We start from the raw sequence: 26,442 nt of genomic DNA, 5'->3' as shown, positions 1-26,442 counted from the left end.
AAAAACACAGCAAATAACCGATGTTGATACTAACCCAAGTACCCAACAAAAGCAGAAATCGACATAGTCCATGCTACCTTAATCGCAACCTGATTGCCACCTTCAGGCCAATATTTCCATAGTAGGGAGTAGGATGCAGAGCTACTACAAGTAACAATATAGCGATACTCTGTATGAAAGAATGGTAAAAGAATCAATTCAGGAACAGACCTGACCTTCAGAAAAGGATGATCAACACTTGTTCTTGTAGAATTTTATAAGATCTGCTGATGCACAAGGAAGAGAAGGCAAAACTAATGATCTTGCTGCTAGCTTGTATTTCAGCATATATTGCAAACCGCTGTGACAGTACAAGAAACGATATAGTGATACTAACAAATGAAATCCAATGACGTTATTTCTGTAGACGAACAGTCAGGATTCAGGAATGATGCCATTAAAGAACAAGTAAAAGACTCCAATTTGGGTGGAATTCCAATCAAAAACAACTTTGAGCAAACTGCAGGCTTCCTCAATTATGCCTGAAAAGGTTTTAAATACTCTGTAATATCTACATATTCAATGTCAGAAGGGAAAATACAGAAAACGGAGATATATCAAGTAAAGTAGAAATTCGATTATCAACAAGGAGATATGATTATCTAGTAAGTAATTCAATTTCTGGAAAACCCAAGGCGCGGAGATCTTATGAACTAACAATAAGATTCACCTTCTAGATGTCAAGGGTCTGGCGCTACCTAGTCGAGTAGCTTACTTTGTATTGGTTACAATAATGTAAGTTATTCACCTTCTGTCAACAAAAAAAAAAAAAAAAAAAAAAAAAAAAAAAGATTCAAAGATCACAACTCAAACCTGAATCTTTATAAAAGTCTTGCAGACTTGATTAGCTAATTAAAATGCTGCAACATTACTGTATCTCACTATAATACAAGCTACGTCACCGGATGTCCGGATTCACTAGACCCCCAATGAGACTTGAAGCGATTCTAGAGTAATTTATCATGGCACTTGCTCAAAATCTAAGAAACAAACACTTAACAACAGCGTAAACACTAATGGAAATACGAATAGTCAGAAAGGCCGCATATTTTAGAGAAAGTAAACAACAGCCATTCGAGCCAAATTTCTTTCTGAACAACCAGCTGGCCAGCTGTTAGTTTACTATATCTGGAAATACGAATACTCAGAAAGGCATCAGACATTAAAGTTGGGACTCATTATAAAACAGATATTAGTTAGCGCAGGACACCATGATCCACAGCAGGCATCACATCTGAAGCACTCCGATGAGAGTGATTGTTTTCGAAACTGCTGAAGGCACATGCCACACAGAGGTGCAAGGCACCATGCGGTGTCCTTTTAGCTATCGATTCTGCCAGGCCTAATAGACATAAATTGAAGTAAATTTAACTCCTGTGAGTTGCTGGGGTGTTAAAAATTGCCACATACTGGCAACTGGTAGATATGACCGAAAGGCTCAAACGATTAACACTGTGCGTTGGTTAGACTTTCACTGGCGTAATTCCAACAATCAGTTATGTGCATATGGAGGGGAGGAGGATGCTATGGCCATTAGGAAAATCTACCTACATTTATCGATCAATACTAAACACAGGTAATAGCTTCAGCATGGAAACGACAATTGTGTATTCATAAGGAAAAAAAAAGACGACACAAGAGAAGTCTGATGCAAACTGGAAAGGGAAACTCACGAAAATCAAAACAAGATGACCACTTTCTTTAATCTTCGGTCATTTGGCACAAGTATGCTATTTGCTACAGCTTTTGACTTGGAGCAAGGAGTGAAGTTAAAGAGCCATTGTTGCACTAACTGGCCTAGATGACAGGTATCCTGTGTTAACAAATGCACACACTTTTACGGCCAAGTAGCCAACAAAGGGTAAAACGCAGGACCGAGCCAGTAAAGTAGCCAACATATTGGGAACATTTCCGTTTCCAGTGGAACAAAATAAAGGCTCGTTATTCTTTGGTTCAAAACTATGATGGAGTAAAGCAAAATGGCTCACTGATTAGGCAGGGGCGCAGGGCTTCTTTCTATTGTAAATTGGCATGCATTTAATGTAATTATCGATGGAACTAATATTTTGGGTCATCTGGAGCCCCGCCACAGCCTCTGTGTTGCTAACAACCTGTAAGGCTGCCTACATACAAGCCCCAACACGGCTGTTTGCAGAAGCCTTTGAGGCATTACGGATTTGGGATAGTGTTGCCTATATTTGACCCCCAACCCGGCTGTTTGCAGAAACATTAGGGATTTGAGGAAGAGTTGTTAACATGTTGGAAACCTAGTTAAAAAAAAAAAACACGCAACTATCAACATAGGAAACAAAAAACTCCATAAAAAGCATGTAGCATCAATCACAATAATACCACATGAATTCTGTCACCAAAACCATGTATAATTGGCGCCAACTTCAGAACATATGCTTCATGTAACGTAGAGAACATCGAACATACGTGATAAGCATGGATGAACAACCAAATATCATCAATTACATTAATATGCTTGAATGCTTGATATGGGAATGCATAACCAGCCAGTTTCACAATAAACGAGATATGTGGAGATAAAAACTGAGAACTTACAATATAAGATTCCAAAGTGCACATTACATGAAGAAGATCGATCATAAAGTAGTATGCTGAATTTTGTAAAAAATCAGTAGTTGACAAAACATAGCCTTAGTATTGTGAAAACTAATACCAAAAAGAAAACACTACGGTTCCACATCGCCTTCATCTTTAGCACCGAAAGGGTCATGATTAGGAGCAACCTCCTGCCCAATAGTACGTTGCACAAGTCTCTTAAGATCAGTCATAACTTTACCCTCGCGCTTCGCCTTTTCCTCAAAGTTATACATTGCAAGAGCTCTCTTATCTTCAGCACTATAAACCTGGTTTTCTTTCCTAATACGAATGGCATTCATCCTTTGATGCCTACTACCACTCATCACATACCCAAGATCCTCAAATTTCGAAATTTCATCAGCAGAAAGACCCACTTCTCCACGACGTGGGATACGCTTTCCTTGCTGCACATACTGCGCAATAGCATCACCTTCACCCGGCCTAAGCGCACCACCATAGCTAATATGCCCTTCTGCCTTTGGCAAGGGTTGTGGGCCTACAAGCTGCTCATTCACCATGGCAGCCTCCATTTTCTGAGCTTCCAACATTACCTTAAACTTCAACACCTCAGGATTAATCTCATCATCATCTACATTGCCCGTTTCAACAATCTTCAAACTCGTCTCATCAATCACCAGCTCCCTTGTCCCTCTACTACTATCACTACCTTCCTCACTCAATTCTCGAACCACCTTCTTCTTATTCCTCTTCCTCCTCCTCTCACCCTCGCTTTCACTCTCGTCTTCCGTTTCACTCTTACTGCTTCTTCTCCTCTTCCTCCTCTTACTACTACTCTTCTTCCTCTTTCCATTACTACCTCTCTTCGATTTCGACTTCCTCTTCTTCCTATCTTCCTCACTCGAATCAACCCCATCTTCACTCTCATCATCCTCCTCAGAATCAGACGATTTCCTACTACTCTTTCTCCTTGACCTCGAACTCGAACTCTTCTTTCTCTTATGCCTCCTCTTTCTACTTTTCTTCCTACTACCAGAATCAGAATCTTTCGAACCCGACTCACTATCTGTATTTGTATTCGTATCCGAATCACTCTCGGATTCCTTACCCCTAACCCTAACCTTACCATTCTTTTTCCCTCTACTCTTCAATCGTGAATCCGAACCCGAACCAGAATCCGAACCAGAACCAGACTTAGGAGGAATCACATCATCATCGTCATCATGAGAATCATCTTGATTTTCATCAAAACCATCACGAGACGCGTCTTTTTGAGATCTAGGAGGACTAGGAGTAACTTGCCAAATACAATGCCTAGCATTACGGCGTAATTTCTGGCGTTTAAGACGACGATATTCCTCGAAACTCAAATCACGCAATTCTTCATCGGATTCATTATCAGGAATTCTACCGTAATTACCTCTATCACGTCGATTATTGTAATTATCTCTAACAGGCAAGGGTTTGCGATATGGCGGTGGCGGTGGAAGAGGAGGAGTTCGGCTGCGGCTAGGGTTTCGACGGCGGCTGAGTTCAGGAGAGTATCGCGCGTATGACGGACTACGGCTGCGTTGACGGCGGCGTATGTCACGTGAATCGTCGAGCGGAGGCGGCGGAGGAGGAGTTCGGCTTCGGCTAGGGTTTCGACGACGGCGGAGTTCTGGAGAGTATCGCCGGTATGATGGACTACGACTGCGATGACGTCGGTGTATATCGCGTGAATCGTCGGATTTGGGTGAGTAACGGCCGTTGCGTCGGTCGGAAATCGCCATTGATTTTGCGATTTAGGGTTTTCTGGGATTTGTGATTTGGGGAAAATATGGATGAGGAGAGGAAATCGAAAAATAGAAGGGTGTACTTATGTACTTATCTCTCACGTAGTCGTGCGTCTCCTAAAGTCCTAAGTCGGCTACTCCGTTTTTTTTCTAAATCATCTGGTTTAGTCCGGATTTGAGTCGGGTAGGATTATTCGGCCGATAAAGCGCTCTCTCTCATGAGTTTTAACACTACTGTATTTCCAGAACTCGAACACGAGACTTCTGATTAAGTCGGCTACTGCTTATGAGATTCAAATTGTGTTAAGTCGGGTTTTCTTTTAAGGTAAAGTCGTCTTAACTAAATTGAATTGATTAACTAAACAAAGATCTATTTACCTTAACTAAATAACAACAACAACAATAATAATGAAATGATACTGAATTATCCGAGTATGTATTTATAAGAATTGGAATTATGTTCACAAGAGCAAGGCGTTATTGGTGTCACTACTTAACAATAGTTTCGTAACCCGTTATTGTTACAAGTAATATATTTTTAGGATTCTACTATGGTGCAATGCGGTAGTGGTTACAATGGGGAACGAGGGTTGTGGTGACTGGTAAGAGTCGTGGTCCTTGATGTTTAATGGGATGGACATGGAAGAAAAGTTTGTCTTGGGTTTCAAATCGGGCAATGTTTTTAATCAAGGGAATTTAATTCTTCTATGTATCTCTGTAACTATGTTTATATCTTTATTTTTTACCTTTTTCAATCTAAACGTTTCTTGTAATCATCTATTAAAATTATTATTAGAGCGACCTCAACCATGAGGAATGGACTCCTCAACAAATCAAGGAAGAGCATAATTGAGGAATAAAAGTGCTCCAACCATGAGTTTACTTCAGTGAATGGTTGAGGAAGAAAACGTTGTGCGTAAAGTCGAAGATTGAAACGAGCAGCGTTGAAGGACAAATTCCACACCAATTGTACAATTTTAATACAATCCAATGTTTCCCAGTTGTGCGACCCACTTTTTATGGAGTTTTATTTTAATGGTGGTTGTATTTTGTTAATTAATTTATCTTCAAAATGTTATTTTTTCTAATAATTAATATGTAATTAAGTTTTTTACAAAAAAATAATTACACCATGCTATTTTTTTTTCTCTACAAATAGGTAGTAATATTGACATATATCCACATATCTTTCCTTCACTTCTTTCTTTGATTTTGTTTACTCTCTTAAATATCGTTTTTTAATAGACGTTTAAGAATTCGTAATTGTGGGGTAAATTAATCTCATTCTTATCTTTACCAAACATGGATATTCTCTTAATTTAAATAAAGATGGGAGATAATACAATACAATAACTAATATTTTTTTTAAAGAAAAAAAAACATCTTACTTTTTTCTATAATAAAAGCGAAGTCGGTAATTATCGAGTTGTAAACCCGAACAAATTACGAAAATATATTTTTAATGTAAAAAATGTGTAGGGGGTATTTTAAAGTAAGAGAGATAAATGATGAAAGACGATGAGGAATAAGTGTAAATTATTGTTGGAAGAGTGTTTTGTTTGTAAATTGAAAAGTAGAGGAATAATGAGGTAGATGAGTAAGAACTGATAACAGAGAATGTGATGAGGAAGAGTATTGAGTATGGTTGGAGATGGTCTTATGGTTGCACTTTGGTGTTTTTAGACTATTATAATTGAGAGTTACTAAGCTTTTTATACCAACTCACAGTTGTCCATTAACACACCACATTTAGAAATGAACATAACTACTAAGTACTGACCACTTATTATTACAATAGAAAACCATGAAATTCTCACAAACTAGCCAAATACCACTGTCGATCGTACAAACAAGATCCCATAGGCCAACGAGTAATGATCGAACCCTTCTACGACTTTTGAATTAAAATCCATTCACTCTAAAATATATATGATCCAAATTCGGACAAGCATTTGATTATCCTTAACTTGACGTGCTATCGGCCGTGCTATAAGCACTGGCCGACAGTCGACGAACATTTCATTTTCTTTAACTTGTCGTGCCATAAGCATGGGCCGACAATCGACGGACCGGGTGGACCATTAGTGGCTCTTTTCTCTGTAATGTAAGCCCATAAGCCTCTTCCATATTGAGCTTCTCAACCAAAAGCCCATCAGCTAACTTCCATTCATATGCATGGGCCAAACTCGCCGTTAACAACTGGACCATACGCAGGCCCAAACTCAGCCCAGCACAAATTCTCCGGCCCGCCCCGAATGGGATCAACTCAAAATCATTCCCCTTGACGTCCACAGTAGGCTTGTCTCCGCCCGGGAGGAACCTCTCGGGTCGGAATTCTAACGGATTAGCCCAAACATCAGGGTCGCGAGCGATGGCCCATACGTTAACTAATAATGTTGTGTTTTTAGGGATGTGATAGCCATTTATTTCACATGACTCGGCCGCCATCCGAGGTAATGATAGTGGTGTGGATGGGTGAAGACGGAATACCTCTTTGATCACGGCTTGGAAGTAGGTTAGGTTCGGTATGTCTGCTTCGGTTACGAGTCGGTCTCGGCCCACAACTGTGTCCAATTCTTGTTGGACTTGGGCTAAGATTTTTGGATGACGAATTAGTTCTGCTATCGCCCATTCTGTTGTACTGGATGATGTGTCTGTTCCTGCCGAGAATAAATCCTATATCATAGAAACACGGGAAAAATGTTCGTCAATAATTTAACAAAAATAAAATAACCAATAATAGATATAAAAATATTTATTTTATACTCTCTCAGTCCCAGTAAATAGTTTACATCTACTTTATTTACATGCATAATGTAACTTGCAAACCATATCCAAAGGCCACGAAGAATGTTTTTTTTTTTTTTGGTCAATCGAAGCGCGTATTAAGGATATTATAGCTTGATCTTCAGTCAACTATAATCTCCCGTAACAAACTCCTAATCTTATGTGCACATGCTCCTATTCCTTTGTATTTACTTAGTCAATTAGTTAGACTCCTCTTCCTAATATCTAGCATTAGTTAGCTTAGGTTTCTACTGATATTGTTAGCTTAACAATTGTATAAATAGAACCTCTTGTAACCTATTCTATTCATTCAATACTATATACATATTATCTCATTCTCTTCATGGTATCACGAGTCTGACGATCCTCACGATCAAATCAAAACTACGTCTTCATCACTGTACTCGACCCCGACCTATCTCACACGATCACCATGGCTACCAACCAAATGCAACTCGCCAACACTGCCGACCCGACCCATCCCCTTACTCTCGTCAATTTCTCGAATTGCATTCAACTTAAGGATACCATAACCTTCCGTCAATGGAGATTTCAAGTCCGTGCTATCATGAACGGTCTTGAACTCTTCTCTTATCTTGACGGCACCACCACTGCTCCCGCCAAAACTATCACAGTCGACCCTACCCCACCCGACACTAAGACCACAACCGCTCCCAACCCTGCCTATACCACATGGTATAGGCAAGACCAACTCATTTTAGGAGGCCTTACCGGTACCCTTGCACCCCCGATAGCCGCTCTCATCGTCAATGACACGACTTCCCATGCCGCTTGGACCACCCTATGTCGTACCTTTGCCAATTCCTCTAGAGGACACCGTCTCCAAATTAAGGACCGCCTCGAAAATATAACTCACACTGATAACATGACCATTACCGAATATATGACCGCCATAAAGGCTTGCACCGATGACTTGGCTCAGCTCGAACATCCGATGGATGTTGATGATATCACTGCTCGCATCCTTCATGGCCTCAATTATGACAAATATGGTTCCGTAATTGAGGCAGTGCGCGCCCGTGATACGTCAATATCCTTTGAATCGCTTCATGAGAAACTGATCCAACAAGAACTCCGCCTTAAACACGCACCCACTGCCAACCCATCCACCAATTTCACGCCCTCTGCCCATGCTGCCCATACCCGCCATCAGCACACCCAAGCCAACTATCAAACCCGCAACACCTACACTCCCCGCACCAATCAACAAACCCGCAACTACACTCCAAAACAGAACTCCCATTCTGGTTACTCCAAACCTTATAAAGGTCGTTGTCACTTTTGCGATGAAGTTGGTCATGTCGCATCCGACTGTCGCGACTTCCAAGCTAAGTATCCTGATGTTGTTTTCCCAACTCGACAGCGCCGTGGCCCTACCCCTCAAGCCCATTCTGCCTCTCACCCATCGACCCAACCCTCGAATGCTTGGACTATTGATAGTGGTGCCTCGCACCATATTTCCGATGACCTCAATACTCTCTCCATTCACCAACCGTATGATGGTGATGATCTTGTAATTGGAGATGGTTCAACTCTTCCCGTCACACACACTGGTTCTTTTCGCTTTCCCCTTCTTAACTCTTCTCTTTCTTTTAATAATGTCTTAATTGTTCCATCTATATCACGTAAACTTTTATCCGTCACTCAATTTTGTCATGACAATAACGCTCTTGCTATTTTCTCATCGAGCTCTTTTTGTTTTAAGGCAAAAACGACGGGAGCAGTTCTACTTCAAGGATCCCTTATTGATGGGTCTTACATATGGACGCCATCTCCGCCTCACGCACACACTGCCGTCGCCCCTGGTCAAGACTCCTGGCATCACCGTCTTGGCCATCCCTCCAACAAAGTCATTCAAGTTTTAAATTCCAAGTTTAATTTCCGTATTTCCCTTTCCGATCCATGTATTGCGTGTCAAGTTAATAAAAGTCACAAATTGTCTTTTGGGCAATCTACTCTTATATCCGCAGCTCCTCTTGATTTAGTCTTTTCCGATTTATGGACGTCACCCATTATCTCAACCGAATCATATAGGTATTATGTCGTCTTCGTCGATCACTATACACACTATATTTGGATTTACCCACTTAAACGAAAGTCTGAGACCGAAACTGTCTTTCAAAAATTTCGTGCCATAGTTGAGAAATTTTTTGACAAACCGATTAAACAGTTTTATTCCGATAATGGCGGTGAATTTGTCAAATTAACTTCTCATCTAAATATTAATGGAATTACGCATTTAACATCCCCGCCACACACGCCTGAGCATAATGGGTTTGCCGAACGTCGTCACCGACATATTGTTGAAACCGGCTTATCCCTACTCACTCATGCTCAACTTCCATCATCACTTTGGCCTTATGCTTTCTCTACAGCGGTATATTTAATTAATCGTCTTCCTACTCCTACTTTACAAAACGAGTCTGCCTATTTCAAATTATTCCGTCACAATCCGAATTTTTCCAAACTTCATAACTTTGGTTGTCTTTGCTTCCCTTGGCTCCGTCCATATACGACTCATAAACTTCAAGCCCGCTCCGTTCAATGTGTATTTATAGGCTACTCTCCGACCCAAAGTGCCTATTTATGCCTTGATCCCATCACGTCCCGTATATACACCTCGCGTCATGTTCGCTTCTTTGACAATAATTTCCCTTACAATTCTCTTCTACAAATATCAACCCCTGTATCCTCCATCAATTCCACAGCCTGGTGTCAGTTTTCCGTCCCCGTCATTCAAGTCCCCTCACCCGTACCTGCCACCACCACCCCTGACCCCGCAACACCATCCTCACCCCACGACCCACCTCCTACAAACACCCCTACCCCTGCTTCCCCTGCTACTACCGCGACAAACACCCCCCCACACACGCCTGCTGCCTCTCCCTCCTCTGCCCCGTCCACCTCTGCTCCACCACGACCACCGCCACCACCCCCACCCTCATCTCGCCCTACAACTCGACTGTCCAATAACATAATAAAGCCAAACCCGAAATACGTTAAACCTACCACCTCCTCCAAACGAACCACAGCTCTTGTCTCAACCATACCTTCACCACATGTCACTCCTTCCACCGTAAAACAGGCGCTTATTGACCCGTCATGGCGTGCTGCGATGCAAGCTGAATATGATGCTTTAACCCGTAATAACACTTGGACCCTAGTTTCTCCTGAAACGGCTCCCAATGTCATCGGTTGCAAGTGGGTTTTTCGTATCAAATATAACCCGGATGGTAGTTTAAAACAACATAAGGCCCGCCTCGTCGCCAAAGGATTCCACCAAAGACCCGGACTCGATTACACCGATACATTCAGCCCAGTTATTAAACCCACCACCATTAGACTCATCCTATCTCTCGCCGTCACCCATGGTTGGTCGTTGCGACAGGTCGATATAAATAACGCATTCTTGCAGGGTACTTTGAATGAGGATGTATATATGGCCCAACCTCCCGGGTTCATAGACTCGAAATTTCCGTCACATATCTGCAAATTAACGAAAGCAATTTACGGGCTCAAACAAGCTCCTCGGGCTTGGTATAATGAGCTCAAACATTATTTTCTTTCCTCTGGTTTTCGCAACTCTATTTCTGATCCGTCATTATTTATTCTCGCTACTACTAATATCCGTCTGTATGCCTTAGTCTACGTTGATGATATCATTGTTACAGGAACTAGTGCTACTGCTGTCGACAAGTTCATCGCTGCAATTTCATCCCGGTTCTCGCTGAAGGATTTGGGATACTTGTCTTATTTTCTTGGGATGGAAGTCACCCCGACATCGAAAGGTTTGCACTTAAATCAATCTAAGTACGTTGCTGATATCCTCACTCGCTATAACATGATCGACAGTAACCCGTCTACAACACCCATGCTTCCTCATCCGCCTCTTACTCGACAAGATAACCTTCCGATTGAAAATATTTCTGACTATCGTGCTATCATTGGAAGTCTACAATATTTGTCTCTAACTCGGCCTGATATTGCGTTCCCCGTTAATAAGCTTGCTCAATTTCTTACTCATCCCACTGTGCATCATTGGACGTCTCTCAAACGACTACTTAGGTATTTAAAGGGCACTGTTAATCACGGCATTCACCTGTTTAAAAATACTCCGTTTAATTTTCATGCCTTTTGTGACGCGGATTGGGGTGGTGATCGGTCTGATTATGTCTCAACTACTGGCTTTGTCGTGTTTATTGGACAAAATCCCATCTCGTGGTCTTCTAAAAAGCAGCGAGCCATCTCACAATCCTCCACTGAAGCCGAATTTCGAGCTATTGCGGCCACTACGTCTGAAGTTTTATGGTTGAAATCGCTTTTGTCTGAACTTGGTATTACATTATCGTCTGCTCCAACTATTTTCTGTGACAATCTTAGTGCCACAAGCTATTCCGCAAATCCCGTTTTTCATTCACGGATGAAGCACCTGGCAATTGCCTTTCACTTTGTTCGGGAACAAGTTCAGTTGGGTGCCATACGCGTGCAACATATCAATGGTGACGATCAAATTGCCGACACTCTTACCAAACCCTTGTCCAAGTCTCGGTTCCTTCTTCTCGCTTCCAAGATTGGACTTACTCTACGACCGTCCATCTTGAGGGACGGTATTAAGGATATTATAGCTTGATCTTCAGTCAACTATAATCTCCCGTAACAAACTCCTAATCTTATGTGCACATGCTCCTATTCCTTTGTATTTACTTAGTCAATTAGTTAGACTCCTCTTCCTAATATCTAGCATTAGTTAGCTTAGGTTTCTACTGATATTGTTAGCTTAACAATTGTATAAATAGAACCTCTTGTAACCTATTCTATTCATTCAATACTATATACATATTATCTCATTCTCTTCAGCGCGTACTTAGTCGCATTACAATATAGGAGAGGGGGGATTCGAACCTGGGACCTATTGTCCACAATACCTCCGTCTTAACCACTAGACGAAGAATGTTTTATTATACATGCAATATAAGAGGATGATAGTAAATTTCAATATCATCTGGTGATGAAATCTTATTATTTCTTTTGTAATTTATAACTTCTATAACAAAATTACGTAACGTTATCTTTGACCGTTGATATACTTACAAAAATTACTATACATCACAAAAATACAGGAATATAAACTACGAAATAAAGTGTTGTTTTATATTCATACTACCCCATTCATTTGTTTACTTTTTTATTCTTTGTCAGAGTATATTTCAATAAAGGTAAACAAATGATTGGACGGAGATGTTAATTTTTTGTCCAAAATATTTAGGCCATATGGTAAACAACGGATTAATTTCAGCATAAGTAGATTGTAATTAAAGTAGATTATAAATAGCAGATTTTATCAGAAGGTTTGACTAGCGTATTATAATTAGCAGAATTAATTTGTAGATTGTTAATTTTCTTTGTAAAATGGAATAAAATTTCTTATTTTACAATATGCTAACCAATATGTTGGGGTAAACAGCATATTATGAAACAACATATTGACCCCAAATATGCGGTATCAATATGTTGTTTACCAAACACTAAAATTAGCATATTAATTGGTCAAACATGCTAAAACCCTTGAATATGTTAATAATCGATCAATATACCGTTTACAAAACACCCCCTTAACGAAATTAATGTCAAAGGTGTAAAAATAATGGAGGGAGAATTATTAGGGCATGTAAATCCAAATGGATGAACAGATAGTACATGTGAGTGAAGGCCATAAAGTGGTTATTGCGTCGCAATCACATACGGAGGATATCAACATCAATAGAAATCAATTCAACATTGGTCAATTGTGTTAACAATATTTGAGGCTTAACAGAGCTGAACGTCAGCTTAATAAAGGAGAAGGGTAGGTCATCCGAGTGACGGAGTCGGGATTTGACGTTAGGGGCAAGGAATTTTAACGGGGCAAATTGATAATGTTATAGAGTTTGAGATAGAAAAAAATCAAAATTTTCAACCAAAATCAATATTTTTCATTGACTAGCGGGGACGATTGACCTTATTAGCCCCTATCTGGCTTCACCATTGAATGGTCCTAAGAATATTAGACATTTGAGGATGTAATTATAAAAGACCGTCTTTCTTCACCTCGGTATATATTTAAACATCTCTCAGAAATTATATAAATAAAAATGAAGGTCATATCTTTGTGAAATCACTTTTTAAGTTGAACACGAATGAGTAATTTGATATAAGTTTCTGTTAAAATTTTTATTATAAAATAAAAACATCACCCAAAATACATTCTATATGGCAAGTAAATCTATAGTCTACGGTATTTCTAATTTCTAAATCTAGGGGGCTCATAAATCCACGACGACAAACAATAGCTCCACGGATAAGGACAGTAATAGCAACATGATGATGATGTCATAATGACACTAAATTAAATAAATTAGCTACTCATAAATTGATAAAAATAAGGGTATCATAGTCAAATCAAAACAAAATGATTATACCTCTAGTCTCTAGAGATACAATAACACTGTATAACTATATTAGAGTTAACTGAGTTTACGTGTATTTTTATGAAAACTTTAAAGTTTCTTAGTTACGAGTATAACTTAATCTTTAGATATTAAAAATCAGGTTTAACTTTTTGAGCGACATTGTAAGTTTTTAGTTTGATATTTATGTGAAGTAATTCATAAATTTTATATTAAAACTCATAAACTATACATTAAAACTAAAAAAATTTATTATAAACTTACAAACTATATCATCTGTGGTATCTGGTAGTATAATTTATGAACCGAGTAATTTATGCCAGTGAATTTCATCTCTAACGTCCTTGTATCTTTAAGAGTATCAAGATTCTAATTAAATGTAAATATAGAAACACGTTAGCAATAAATTTCATGCTATAATACCCTTACCATTTGAATTTACCGTAAGTAGACGGGCGATATTCATCTTAAGTTAAGACAAATAAAATGTAATAATTTTGCAATAAAATGTGAATATTTTCTGAGAAAAAGTTATCACTAATTTACTGTTATAAAGTGACAATTTTAGCTAAAACCTTTTATTATTAAATAATCACTTTTTATTATAAAATGGTAAATTTTTTTCTTGTTTTAAGTTAATAAAGACCGTCTGAAATGAAAGTTTATCAGCAATTTCTAACTTCAAAACCTAGTAGTAGTAGTACACCGTACGTCATTATCAACGTAAATAGAACAATTAATAGAACACTAGTATAGATCCCGCGCGAATGCGCGGTATTTTAGATAGAAACATTAAAGAAAATAATAATAAAAATGATATTTAACTCAATTTGAAATTTAATTGTAAATTTATTATAATTAATATTTTGTATTAATCGGTGGAAAAGGAAAGTTTTTTATAATCCAGATGTAGATATAAGATAATAAAAGCCCAATAACAGATATGTTATAATAAAACCTAATTATAGCCAAATTAATTTAGGCGGGAAAATTCTGAGAACTCTTATTCTTTTAGTATAAGGGGATGAAAGAAAGTTCAATCAAAGAAAAAAGTTTTGTCAAAAATGTGAATAATATTAGAGTTTGAATGGTAATTAAGAGTGGAACGTAAGCATAATGAAAGAGAGAATGGTAGGTAGAATAGATTAGACGTTAAGAGGACATAAATAAATGAAAGCATATCAAAACTTTGCAAAAGTTGCTTTTCTACGTACGTTGTTCGTGGACCTCCCTTTCTCATTTAATAATTTTTGGATTCTAAATTTTAACGACTAGTCTATTTTTACTCTCCCTACATTTCTTAATCTTGTTGCACTTACTATTTTTATTACACGTGTCAATTTTCGACGGGGGTGCTTGCGTATAATTTTCGAGTATACCGTATACGTAATAGCTTAGAAATCACGTATACTAGGTTAGTTATGAGAGAGCACGGTGGCAGGCTTAATTGTAGTAAGTTGTAAATGAGAATTGTGTATCAACATAAAATATTGTAAGAGCGTGAATTGTACATGATATAATGATCTACTTTTACATTAGATTATGAGAATAATAAATACAGTATGATTAGAACATATTTTTAGTACTTGATTGGGGGTAAATATCAATTTATAAATTTCTAAAACCATAGATCTCAAATCAATTTAGGGTAAATATTAATTTGGTGCTTGATTGGGGGTCGTGGTTGGTGTCATTATGACAGTTGAGAGTTGGGCTAAGGCGGTTGTGATTTGCGTGTAAGTGGTTATGGGTGGACGGTGGTGATTGTGGTGTTGTGATTTGTCGAGGATAATGGTAGGATGTGTCATGGGTGAGTTTGTAAGGATAATAAGGGGAGTGACTTGTTAGACAGGTAGTCGATTATCTGAGTATAATCCGAGAAGATGGGGCTAATACTATAGTTTATTGTAAGTTAAATTCAAGTTCAAAGTATTATGAGAAGGAGGACAATAGTTTGGAGTATTCAAGCTAAATAACCCTTTGTAAATTGTAAATTGTATTGAGTATAAAATTTTAGCCGTAATTTTCAGTATTTTATAGATGAGAAATATCATACTCCGTATTATTAATGACAAATTTTATGAATTTTCAGCAATAATTTTCGATTTTTTTAGTGAGAAATTATACGGGGGTACTCATATTAATTTTCAATGTTTTCTGTGAAGTGGACACTTTGGAAGATAAAAAACGGTCACATAGTTGAAAAGCTTAAAGTTCTATACTATGCAAGCTTGGATCTTCTGAGTAGCTGAGAAATTAATGTTATTTTTCTTATGGTAATTCAACGTTATTCTTCGAAAAATGGTCACTTTTTACCGTAAAACGGTCACTATTTATCATAAAATGATCAGTTTTAATATGTCGCATCATATAATTATCGCACATAATTAACAGCGGAAACAAATGATAATAAAATTAGTACTCCGTAGTAAGTTAGAAACAATTACCAAGAGTAAGGCCTTGATTTCAGTGTCAGTAAATTGTCCACTTTCACCATCATAATTATCCTTCAAAGATATCAAAGTGCTTAACAAATCACCACCATGTTTACCACTAGTTTTATGCTCTTCCAGTATAGCACCCATAAAATTGTCAAGCCTCTTATGTAAGTTCTTCATCTTAGATGCAACTCCTTGCAAGTCCAAACACTCTAATACCGGCACAAAGTCGCCGATATTAAAAACTCCGGTGAGCACCATCAATTCCATCACCATGTTCTTGAATTCTTCGGCTTTTGGGTCGCTTTTCCCGGTTCCATCACCGAGAACTCTCTTTCCCAACATCACTCTTGATAAGGCATTGGTTGTGCATACGTTTAGGAGTTGTCCTAATTGTACTGGCTTTGCGCCTGCCTTTGCTAGCGCATTTACAAGTATTGACACTTCCTCCTGCATGAAATAAGGTTCAATTAATCATGTCATTAAATATGTCACGGAATAAAAACTACTAACAGATAAAACTAAAATATTTACATTTATTATCAAGACATTTTAAGAAAATATTATTTTATTTTAGATTGAAACCGGTGAAAAGTTCATCATGAAGATCGAAAAATAGGGAAAAAAAAATATAAAAAAAAGGTAGTATATTCTGTTTCACAAATTCTCATTTAAGACCGAACACTATGATTCAATTCATTCGAAGTGATTTAATTTGTAATAATGTCCTTATCACTTCACGTTCTAAATGTCAACATAATACCTCATACTATGAAAAACAAGACGATATACATTTATTTCTAAACGCAAAAGTCCGAGGATATTTAGACTTTTCATTTCAGAAGACCTCCATTTTCATATTTGTGTATTTCTAATAAAAGCGAGCTGACCTAATTACTCCTTCCGTCCCAATTATTTACTTACCTCAAAAACAAAAAGATACTCCTTCGGTCTCATTTGCAACTAGTAAGTAGTCTAACTAGTAAGGCAAAGGAGTGACTACTTAATTACAACTAAAAACGTACGCCCAACTTATTAAGCCTAAAATATTGGCTACCGTTAATTAATATTAGCAGACAGTTTATTCGGGAGTTACGTAGTTCACTACGTAACGCTTATGAAAATTAATGCATGATTATTAGCGACAAAATTTTTTAATCTCCTTCCCGAGATCGAAGCGATTTAATGGGTTGACCCTGTTAGTCGTAAACTGCAGTAACAATGAAAAGCAAGAAAACCAGAATAGAAATAACCCGATTAGTAGTGCCGTGGTAAGGGAGCCACTGCCTTGAAAACTATATTCCGGTACGACCGTGGTGGCGATCACTAGTGCGGTAGTTCCCAAGGATAACACTACGGTCTCCAACTCGGTTTCGCCCACTCGGAACTCGTGAGACTTGAACGACGAATCTATTACTTCACCCAGGAATTATAGAGGAGAAGATAAGAGAAGAAGAGATTAGAGAGAAGGGAGAGTGATTGTTGTTGTGATTAATGCTGAAGAATGTTGATCTATTTATAGCAAAATAGATCAACGAGTCACCACAAGAAGCGGGTCCACTGCAGCATTATTAATGCAAAGATTTACACAAAGTGGAGAGAGCCTATCAAGACTAACGAGTCGGTGCGGGGAGCCTAACAAAGACTACCAACAAAGACTTAACGGTTAGTGCATAGAGCAATGACAAGACTGTACTCTTGATCAAAAAAACAAACGGCTCACGCCCAAAAAGATAGGCAAAGCCCGCGCGCGGCGATTGCCAAATCCCAAATCCCAAATCCCAAATCCGGATCCGGCCGGGCCGGCTCGGCCGGGCACGAGACGGCACGGCGCACGGGCGTGTGCGAGCTGCGAATTAAGACCTCGCAAAGCTTCCACAAAAGCCTCCCATGACCCACTAGTGATATGGTAAGGAGTGTGGTCATATATAAACACAACACAAACACTATTCCTCACCAATGTGGGACAAAAATGGAAAAAAGACTATGCAAATAGTAGCCCCTATTTCCAACAATCCCCACTAGGGGCGCCAGAGAGAAAGAAGAAGAATTCTGGGTAAAGGAAGGATTGGATACTTAGGTATCAATATCTTTCGATTTGAATTGACACTTTAGTGAAATGAGGAAACAACTTACTTACAACGAGAGAATATCTTGCGATTTGAATTCCTAGCCGAGCTTCGGTCGATACCCCCCCACAACACATATCATACCTTTAGATTAAGATCGTTCCGCGAAAGTGCAACGCGCTCTTTTAGAGTTATGCGTTTACCTCGGTACTCATAGATGTGTTCAGAAGACTTCTCATAGTCTAATGATCGTTACACCTACGTAGGTGACTCAAGTGCTTCTCAATAGCACTTCTCACATGAGTCATTAAGGACCTAAGTCCAACCTGGTGTATGATTCATCAAGTGCGTCTCAAAAGCACTACCATTAAGGCTATGAATCATACAACGCCATAGGAATAAAAGCTTTATACCTAGTCAAGTCTCACTCTTGACCTAAGGACTTAAGCCCCATTCCCCTTGACGTATCAACGACTAGCCTCCTAGCCAGCCCTTTAGTAAAGGGATCAGCAAGATTGTTTTCGGACTTCACATAGTCCAAAGCAATCACTCCATTGTTTTGGAGTTGTTTAACTGCAGCGTGTCTTATTCGAATATGTCTCTTTTTCGAATTGTAGACACCGTTTCTTTGCAACACCAATTGCTTTGCTGCGAGTCACGCACGGGAGACCGGTGTTAGCCGTCCGCCCCATCTTGGTATATCGGCTAAAAGGTTTTTCAACCATTCAAATCTCTTGCCACTGCCAACTCAAGAGCTATGAACTCAGATTCCATGGTAGAGCGTGCAATACAAGTCTGTTTAGAAGACTTCCACGATATAGCACCTCCACCCATGGTAAAGACATAACCACTAGTAGAACAGATCTCATCGTTACCTGCAACCCAGTTAGCATCACAGTATCCCTCTAACACAGCAGGAAAATTACTATAATGCAAACATAAGTCAATTGTTCCCTTCAGGTATTTTAGTAAACGACGAAGAGCATTCCAGTGTTCATTGCTAGGGTTATGTGTATAACGACTCAGTCTACTAACTGCATAAGCAATATCTGGTCGAGTACAGTTCATTAAAAACATCACACTACCTAGGATTTTAGCATACTCTTCTTGGGAAACACTATTGCCCAAGTTTTTACACAATGCTACACTAGAATCATAGGGTGTTCGCAGCACATCATCAAAGCGATTAAACTTTTTCAACACTTTTTCAACATAATGAGATTGACTTAGACAGATTCCATTGGAGTTTCGGATGACCTTAACTCCTAGGATAACATCAGCTTCTCCTAAGTCCTTCATCTCAAACTGTGATGACAAAAAATCTTTGGTTCTAATAATTACCTCTAAATTATTACCAAGTATTAACATGTCATCAACATAAAGGCATATGAGCACACAAACGGATTCTATTACCTTTGAATAAACACATGAATCAGAATGGTTAACCTCATAGCCATTACTTATTAAAGTGTTGTTAAATTTCTCATACCACTGTTTAGGTGCTTGTTTCAGTCCATAAAGAGACTTGTTCAGTTTACACACTTTACTCTCTTGACCCTCAATCACAAACCCTTCAGGTTGAGACATGTAGACCTCTTCCCTTAGTTCACCATTCAAAAAGCGTTTTAACATCCATCTGATGTATAATAAGGTTATGAATAGCAGCTAAGGCGACAAGAGTCCTAATAGTCGAGATTTTGGTCACAGGAGAGTAAGTCTCAAAATAATCAATACCCTTCTTTTGTGTAAAGCCTCTAACTACAAGTCTAGCTTTGAACCTCTCTATTGTACCGTCAGGTCTCATTTTCTTTTTAAAGATCCATTTACTTGTAATGGGTTTACTACCTTTAGGTAAGTCAGTCAACTTCCAAGTTTGATTTGACATAATAGAGTCAAGTTCATTTTTAATAGCATCTTTCCAAAAATTAGCATCAATGGATTTCATTGCCTCACTATACGTTTTTGGGTCATCTTCTATTAAAAAGGCTGAAACAAATTCATCACTAGCACACACAGTGTATCCATGTTCAGACAGCAAAGTTGAAACAAAATCAGCTCCAAAGTTCTTTGGACATCTAGGTCTCTTACTCCTTCTAGGTTCAGCATCATGACCACTAGAAGAGCTACTACTAGCATGTGAAGAGATATCAACAGATGTAAAAGGTAAACTAGGAGATGAATCAACATTCTTCTGTAATGGAAAAACATGCTCAAAAAACACAGCGTCTCTAGCTTCAGATATAGAACGATCACTTAAAGACATGAATCTATAAGCAGAACTATTTTGAGCATAACCTATAAAAACACAATCATAGGTCTTTGGTCCAACAGTAGGTCTCCTAAAATCAGGTAAGCCCACTTTAGCCAAACACCCCCATACTCTAAGGTAACTTAGGTTAGGAGGATAGCCCTTCCACATCTCATAGGGTGTCTTGTCAATTTTCTTATGAGGTACACGGTTAAGAATATGACAAGCAGAAAGTATTGCTTCCCCCACATGTCGTCGGATAGGCCAGAACTTAAAAGCATAGCATTCATCATCTCTTTTAAGGTTCTATTTTTCCGTTCAGCTACACCGTTAGACTGAGGTAAGTAAGGTGGACTAGTCTCATGTATTAAACCATTAGCAGCACAAAAGTCAGCTAGATAAGTAGATTTGTACTCACCACCTCTATCAGACCTTACCCTTTTAATTTTCCTGTCGAGTTGATTTTCGACTTCATTTTTAAAGTTTATAAACGATTGTTGCTTCATCTTTAGTCTTAAGCGATAGACACGGTGTACCTTGAACAGTCGTCTATAAAGGTGACATAATAATTCTTTCCACCTCTACTTGCAATATTTTTGAAGTCACCAGGTCGAGTGAATTAACTCAAGAAGACTCGTATTCCTAGTTGTGACAGGTTTACTAGGTTTCTTTGTAAACTTAGCCTCAACACAGCTAGCACATTTAGAGAATTCTTGACTCGTCAAACTCGGAATTAAACTCATAGTTCTAAGTTTTTTAATATAATCCACATTCACATGACCTAACCTACCATGCCATATATCAATAGACTCAGCAATATAAGCAGAAGTAGATGCAATATTATTAAAAACTGAATCAGTGTTCAACACAAAAAGACCCCCAGCAAGATAACCCTTGCCCACAAATTCCCCATTACGCGACATTACCACCTTGTCAGCCTCAAACACAAGCTTCAACCCAGCTTTGTTTAATAAGGCACCAGACACAAGGTTTCGACGTAACGAGGGAACATACAAAACATTATTTAAAGCAAGTGTTTTCCCTGAGGTGAGTTTGAGAAAGATCTTGCCTTTGCCATTGATCGGTGCGGATGAAGAGTTACCCATAAAAACGCAACCCCCATCAGCTACTTCCTCGAACTCAGCAAATAACCCCTTATCAGCACAGAGGTGTCGGGAAGCGCCAGTGTCCAAGACCCATTCAGCAACATTACCCACCAAATTAGCTTCCACAACCACAGCGAAAGAATGATGTCATCGATTCTGACATTGGCTTCAGTAGTTTTCTTTTCGGAGCATTGGTAGGCTTTGTGCCCAGGTTTTCCGCAAACATAGCAGACAAAAGGACCCTTAGCAGGTTTCTGAATCTTAGGAACCGGTTTGGAGTGCTTCCCTGGACCATTCTTCTTGGCTTTGACCCTGGTTCTTACCCCGACCAACCTTAGCCTTACCCTTACCCTTGAACTTCTCAAGTATAAGACGGACCACCGGACTCAACCAGTTAGCATCAACAAATCGATCGTTCTGTTTTAACCGATTGACTAACAGGTTTGTCTTTAAGGCGATTTGCCTCTTCGGTCCTCATGTGTCCTACTAGTTCTTGGAGAGACAGGTCTTTTTTCTTATGTTTAAGGTGGTTCCTATAGTCTGACCAGGAGGGAGGGAATTTCTCTAACAGTACATTAGCCACAAAAATGTTATCTAATTTCATACCCTCATTAACAACATCAGCACAAAGGTTCTCATAAATATGAACTTGTTCCATGATGGGTTTCCCGTCAACCATCTGAAATTGTAGCCACTTTCCCACAACATATTTCTTTTTACCCGCATCGTCAGCCCCATATTTTTTCTCTAGCAATTCCCATATGGTTTTAGCAGACTTATGAACCATAAACAGGTCAAAAAGGGTGTCAGACATGTTGTTTAGTAGCTGGCATCTAACAAGTTTATTGTCCTTATCATATTTCTTAATATCCTCTTCGTTTGACTTAACAACCGATTTAGGCGGGGTGAGTTCTCTACGGTGTCGAATAACAACGATAAATGATAAACGAGAGCGGGCGGGTCACTAAACAACACATAATCAATTTCCGATTGTTCGAAAAACATCGCAGTTTTGTGACCAACGCTTATAATTATGACCGTTCGGTTTCTCAAGTTTAGTCAAGTCGAATGGTTTTCGCTAAAATGCAGACGACATTGTTACAAAGAACAAACAACAACAGGATATATAGTTTTCAAATTGTTAGTCGAAATGCAAAGAATAATGAAAAGCAAGAAAACCGAATAGAAATAACCCGATTAGTAGTGCGTGGTAAGGAGCCACTTTGCCTTGAAAACTATATTCCGGCATGCCGTGGTGGCGATCGGTAGTGCCGGTAGTTCCCCAAGGATAACACTACGGTCTCCAACTCGGTTTCGCCCACTCGGAACTGTGAGACTTGGAAACGCAGAATCTATTACTTCACCCAGGAATTATAGAGGAGAAGATAAGAGAAGAAGAGATTAGAGAGAAGGGAGAGTGATTGTTGTTGTGATTAATGCTGAAGAATGTTGATCTATTTATAGCAAAATAGATCAACGAGTCACTTGTCAAGAGCGGTCCACTGCAAAGATTATTAATGCAAAGCATTTACACAAAGGAGAGGAGCCTATCGGCACTAACAGTCGGTGCGGGGAGCCTAACAAAGACTACTAACAAAGACACAACGATTAGTGCATAGAAGCGATAATGACAAAGACTGGTACTCTTGATCAAAAAAACAAACGGCTCTGGCCCAAAAAGATAGGCAAAGCCCGCCGCAGGCGATTGCCAAATCCCAAATCCCAAATCCCAAATCCGGATCCGGGCCGGGCCGGGCCGGGCCGACTCGGCACGCAGACGGCACGCGCGCGCGCGGCGAGTCGAATTAAGCACCTCGCAAAGCTTCCACAAAAGCCTCCCATGACCCACTAGTGATATGGTAAGGAGTGTGGTCATATATAAACACAACACAAACACTATTCCTCACCAATGTGGGACAAAAATGGAAAAAAGACTATGCAAATAGTAGCCCCTATTTCCAACAGACCCCTCCCAAGTTTGGCTTTTTCATTCGCAAGAGTCAAGAATCGAACCCCTGACCACTTGTTTAAGAGATGAGAGCCCTTACCACTCACACCAGCCAACTTTGGTATGAATCACTTACTTATACGGCTAAAATAACATAAATAAATCCTTATGCATGCAAGCTGACAAGCTCATGGGTGTTCGGTTCAAACCCGAGAGCAATCACAAAGTAAAATATAACCTTCGATAAGTAAAAAAAAAAATACGAGTTAACTCAGTTGATTAAAATGAATTGCTCATGGCTTTCAGGTAAAAATCCGACAGTTTTGTTTACTAGTCCATTTTAAAAGGAAAATGAGATAGCGACACCAGGTGTTACCGAATTTCGGTAACACCATGGACATTTTAGTAATTTTTCCATTGTTTTCATTTCCCTCCATAAGAACTTAAAATTCAAATTAGTCTTTTAATAAAGGGTAATATAGGAATATTTCAATACAATTACATCCCGAAAAGCTTTGATGATATCTTGTTCACCATTTTCAAAAGATTGTTCAATCGGATGCATCAAACAATGATACATGGCTGGTCTAAAGCAATAACATAGCTTCATTAATTCCCATTTCTAAACCTATTTGACTGCAAATTAATCAAATAATCAAGATAGTTATCAATTTCAAAATTTGTACATTGAAAAAGATGGTTTGATGGCACCTTGGTGAAGTCCGTAAATTGGGGATTGATTGTGGTATGCACTGCGAGAAGATGTACGATACTATGATTTTGTATTTTGATGATAGAAAATGTTTGATTTAATTCAGAGAAGATGAACATAAAAAATTACGTTTTTATCCTTCTACAATTGGCGCAAAATGAAAACTAATTTTGAGCTTTATTTAATTTTTTATTATATTTAATTAGGGTGTTACCGAAAGTCAGTAACACCCGGTGTCGCCCTAGCACTACCCATTTTAAAACGTATCAGATCACTCATTTGTTTATCTTTTTATTTTAGAAATGACGGTGATTTCCATATATTGATAGGAGTACTAAACATGGATACTAATTAATTAACATATATAACATAAATAAATCCTTATGCATGCAAGCTCATGGGTCTCAGGTTCAAACCCGAGAGCAATCACAAAGTATAATATAACATTCGATAAAATTATAAAAAATTTACGAGTTAACTCAGTTGATTAAAATGAATCGCTCATGGCTTTCAGGTTTAAACCCGAGAGCAATCACAAAATACTTCCTCCATCTCAGTTATTTACTTACCTAATCAATCCATTTTAAAACGTATCAGATCAGTTATTTGATTATCTTTCTATTTAAAACGTATTAATATTACTGACCTGACGAACAGATGTAAAGTCATCCAAAGCCTTACTCGAAAACATGTGAACGGAACATATTTTCCTAAGCATACGCCATTTCGGTCCGTAAGGTGCAAATACTAAGTCTTGATAATTATAAGCAATATGTTTAGCCCCCGAATTAGGTGGCCTACTTGAAAAATTCACGTCATGAACCTTAAGAAATTGGGATGCGACAGAGGCCGAGGCGGCCACCACCACATGCACGTACCCAAGTCGCATGTAGAGTAGGGGGCCGTATTTCTGCGCCAGGGCTGCTAAGCCCTGGTGCGGAGCTGGACCCATGTGGGGAAGATTCCCCACGATGGGCCATGGTTTTGGACCCGGTGGGAGCGGTTTCGGATATCGGTGGAAGGTGGTGGAGAGGAGGTAGTAGAGGAATGTGGCTAGGGCTATGGTGTAGAAAGTTAGCTCTAAAGTTGACATTTTTTAATTTATTTGAACTAATAGTCTTCTTTAGTCAATAAACTAAAGAGTTTGATTTTTTTGGTGAGGATTTAATTGTGAAATTTTGTTGTTTATATAGGAATTTAGAAGGGTACGTGTAGTAATTAGTACTCCGTATGGAGTAGTTAATAGTAATAGTTATTTTTATAATTCCACCGACTCAAATTGATATTGTTTTTACTGTTTGATTGATATTTTAGTATACTATACTAAAATGTAAGAACATCCACTAATGACCTAAAATATCATTTCTGAAAGTATGTATACCTAATTAACAAAGTTAATACTCCGTATATAATAAGAGGATACTTAAGTAACATATAAGATAACTTCATAATATAAAATCGTCTCATATATTAATTTGTATGTTTTTTTTAGTGTCTTTCAAACACCCATTAAATATTGGAAAATAAAAGGGCGCCACCGGGTGACACCCAATTTGGGCGCCACCCTCTCACATGAGGTGAGTGGGGACCCTTCAATAAAGAATTGTTGTGAGAGGGTGGTACCCAATTTGGGCGTCACCCGGTGACATATTACGGAGTAATTTATTGTTAACTTCAATAACAAGAAAGACTTAATTTTGTTACCACAAATTATAAAATGCGATTATTGTATAATACTTCTCCTGTCACAGTGAATAGTTTACGCATCTACATAGCTCTTTCTTCGATTTCCCTCAAGAGTAGAGGTTTCCACTGGGAATAAGATCCTTGAATGAAAGTCATGAGAAAGAATACAAAAGAAAGGACTAATCTTAATGAGACAAGCATGTGAATAGAGGTACAAATGTACAATGCCTCTCTTTTACATGAGATTTTAATTTGTTAAAAATTACTAGAAGTTTGTGTTACTTGTTTAACTATCTTCAAAAATATACAAGTATTTGATATAAAATCATCTCATATTATTTTTGACAAATGTTGATTGGTATGAGTATTTTATTTAAATTTAAGTTGAAATATTCATATGTAAATTGTAACAAGAAATGATCGTCCTTAAAGTGAGGATCATAGGGTCGGGTCAAGTCGGATCGGGTTCGAATAATAGCCTATCAACATATCCTTTTGGGTAGATTCGGGTTTAGTTCGGATCGTTATTAGGTCCGGGTCAATTAATGTAACAGGGTGGTTCAATTAATGTAACAGGGTGGTTCAAATTCAGATCGCGT

The 26,442-nt window shown here is 38.6% G+C and overlaps 2 protein-coding genes across 2 annotated transcripts; both read right to left on the bottom strand.

Annotated features, from left to right (window-relative positions):
* Nucleotides 1-2,562: 2,562 nt before the first annotated feature.
* LOC141652755 (uncharacterized) lies at nt 2,563-4,467 on the bottom strand. The gene has a single exon (XM_074460350.1). The coding sequence runs from the start codon at nt 4,377-4,379 to the stop codon at nt 2,739-2,741; it is 1,641 nt and encodes a 546-aa protein (XP_074316451.1). The 5' UTR covers nt 4,380-4,467; the 3' UTR covers nt 2,563-2,738.
* A 1,624-nt stretch (nt 4,468-6,091) lies between these two features.
* LOC141652749 (flavonoid 3'-monooxygenase) lies at nt 6,092-25,312 on the bottom strand. The gene is made up of 3 exons (XM_074460344.1): nt 24,804-25,312; nt 16,084-16,524; nt 6,092-7,058 (listed from the first exon to the last, which is right to left on the bottom strand). Exons 1-3 carry the CDS (start codon nt 25,248-25,250, stop codon nt 6,411-6,413), a joined length of 1,536 nt encoding a protein of 511 aa, XP_074316445.1. The 5' UTR covers nt 25,251-25,312; the 3' UTR covers nt 6,092-6,410.
* Nucleotides 25,313-26,442: the final 1,130 nt, after the last annotated feature.

The sequence above is a fragment of the Silene latifolia genome, chromosome 4, assembly GCF_048544455.1.
Source record: "Silene latifolia isolate original U9 population chromosome 4, ASM4854445v1, whole genome shotgun sequence".
Taxonomy (NCBI): domain Eukaryota; kingdom Viridiplantae; phylum Streptophyta; class Magnoliopsida; order Caryophyllales; family Caryophyllaceae; genus Silene; species Silene latifolia.
The sequence above is the reverse complement of the archived record's forward strand: the minus strand, read 5'-3'. Positions and strand labels throughout refer to the sequence as shown.

Coding starts and splice junctions, on each gene's coding strand:
- LOC141652755 (XM_074460350.1), bottom strand. CDS start 4,379: ATGGCGATTTCCGACCGACGCAACGGCCGTTACTCACCCAAATCCGAC.
- LOC141652749 (XM_074460344.1), bottom strand. CDS start 25,250: ATGTCAACTTTAGAGCTAACTTTCTACACCATAGCCCTAGCCACATTC. Junction 16,525..24,803: donor ACTTTACATCTGTTCGTCAG/GTCAGTAATATT, acceptor TATTTCATGCAG/GAGGAAGTGTCAATACTTGT. Junction 7,059..16,083: donor AAATCAAGGCCTTACTCTTG/GTAATTGTTTCT, acceptor TCTATGATATAG/GATTTATTCTCGGCAGGAAC.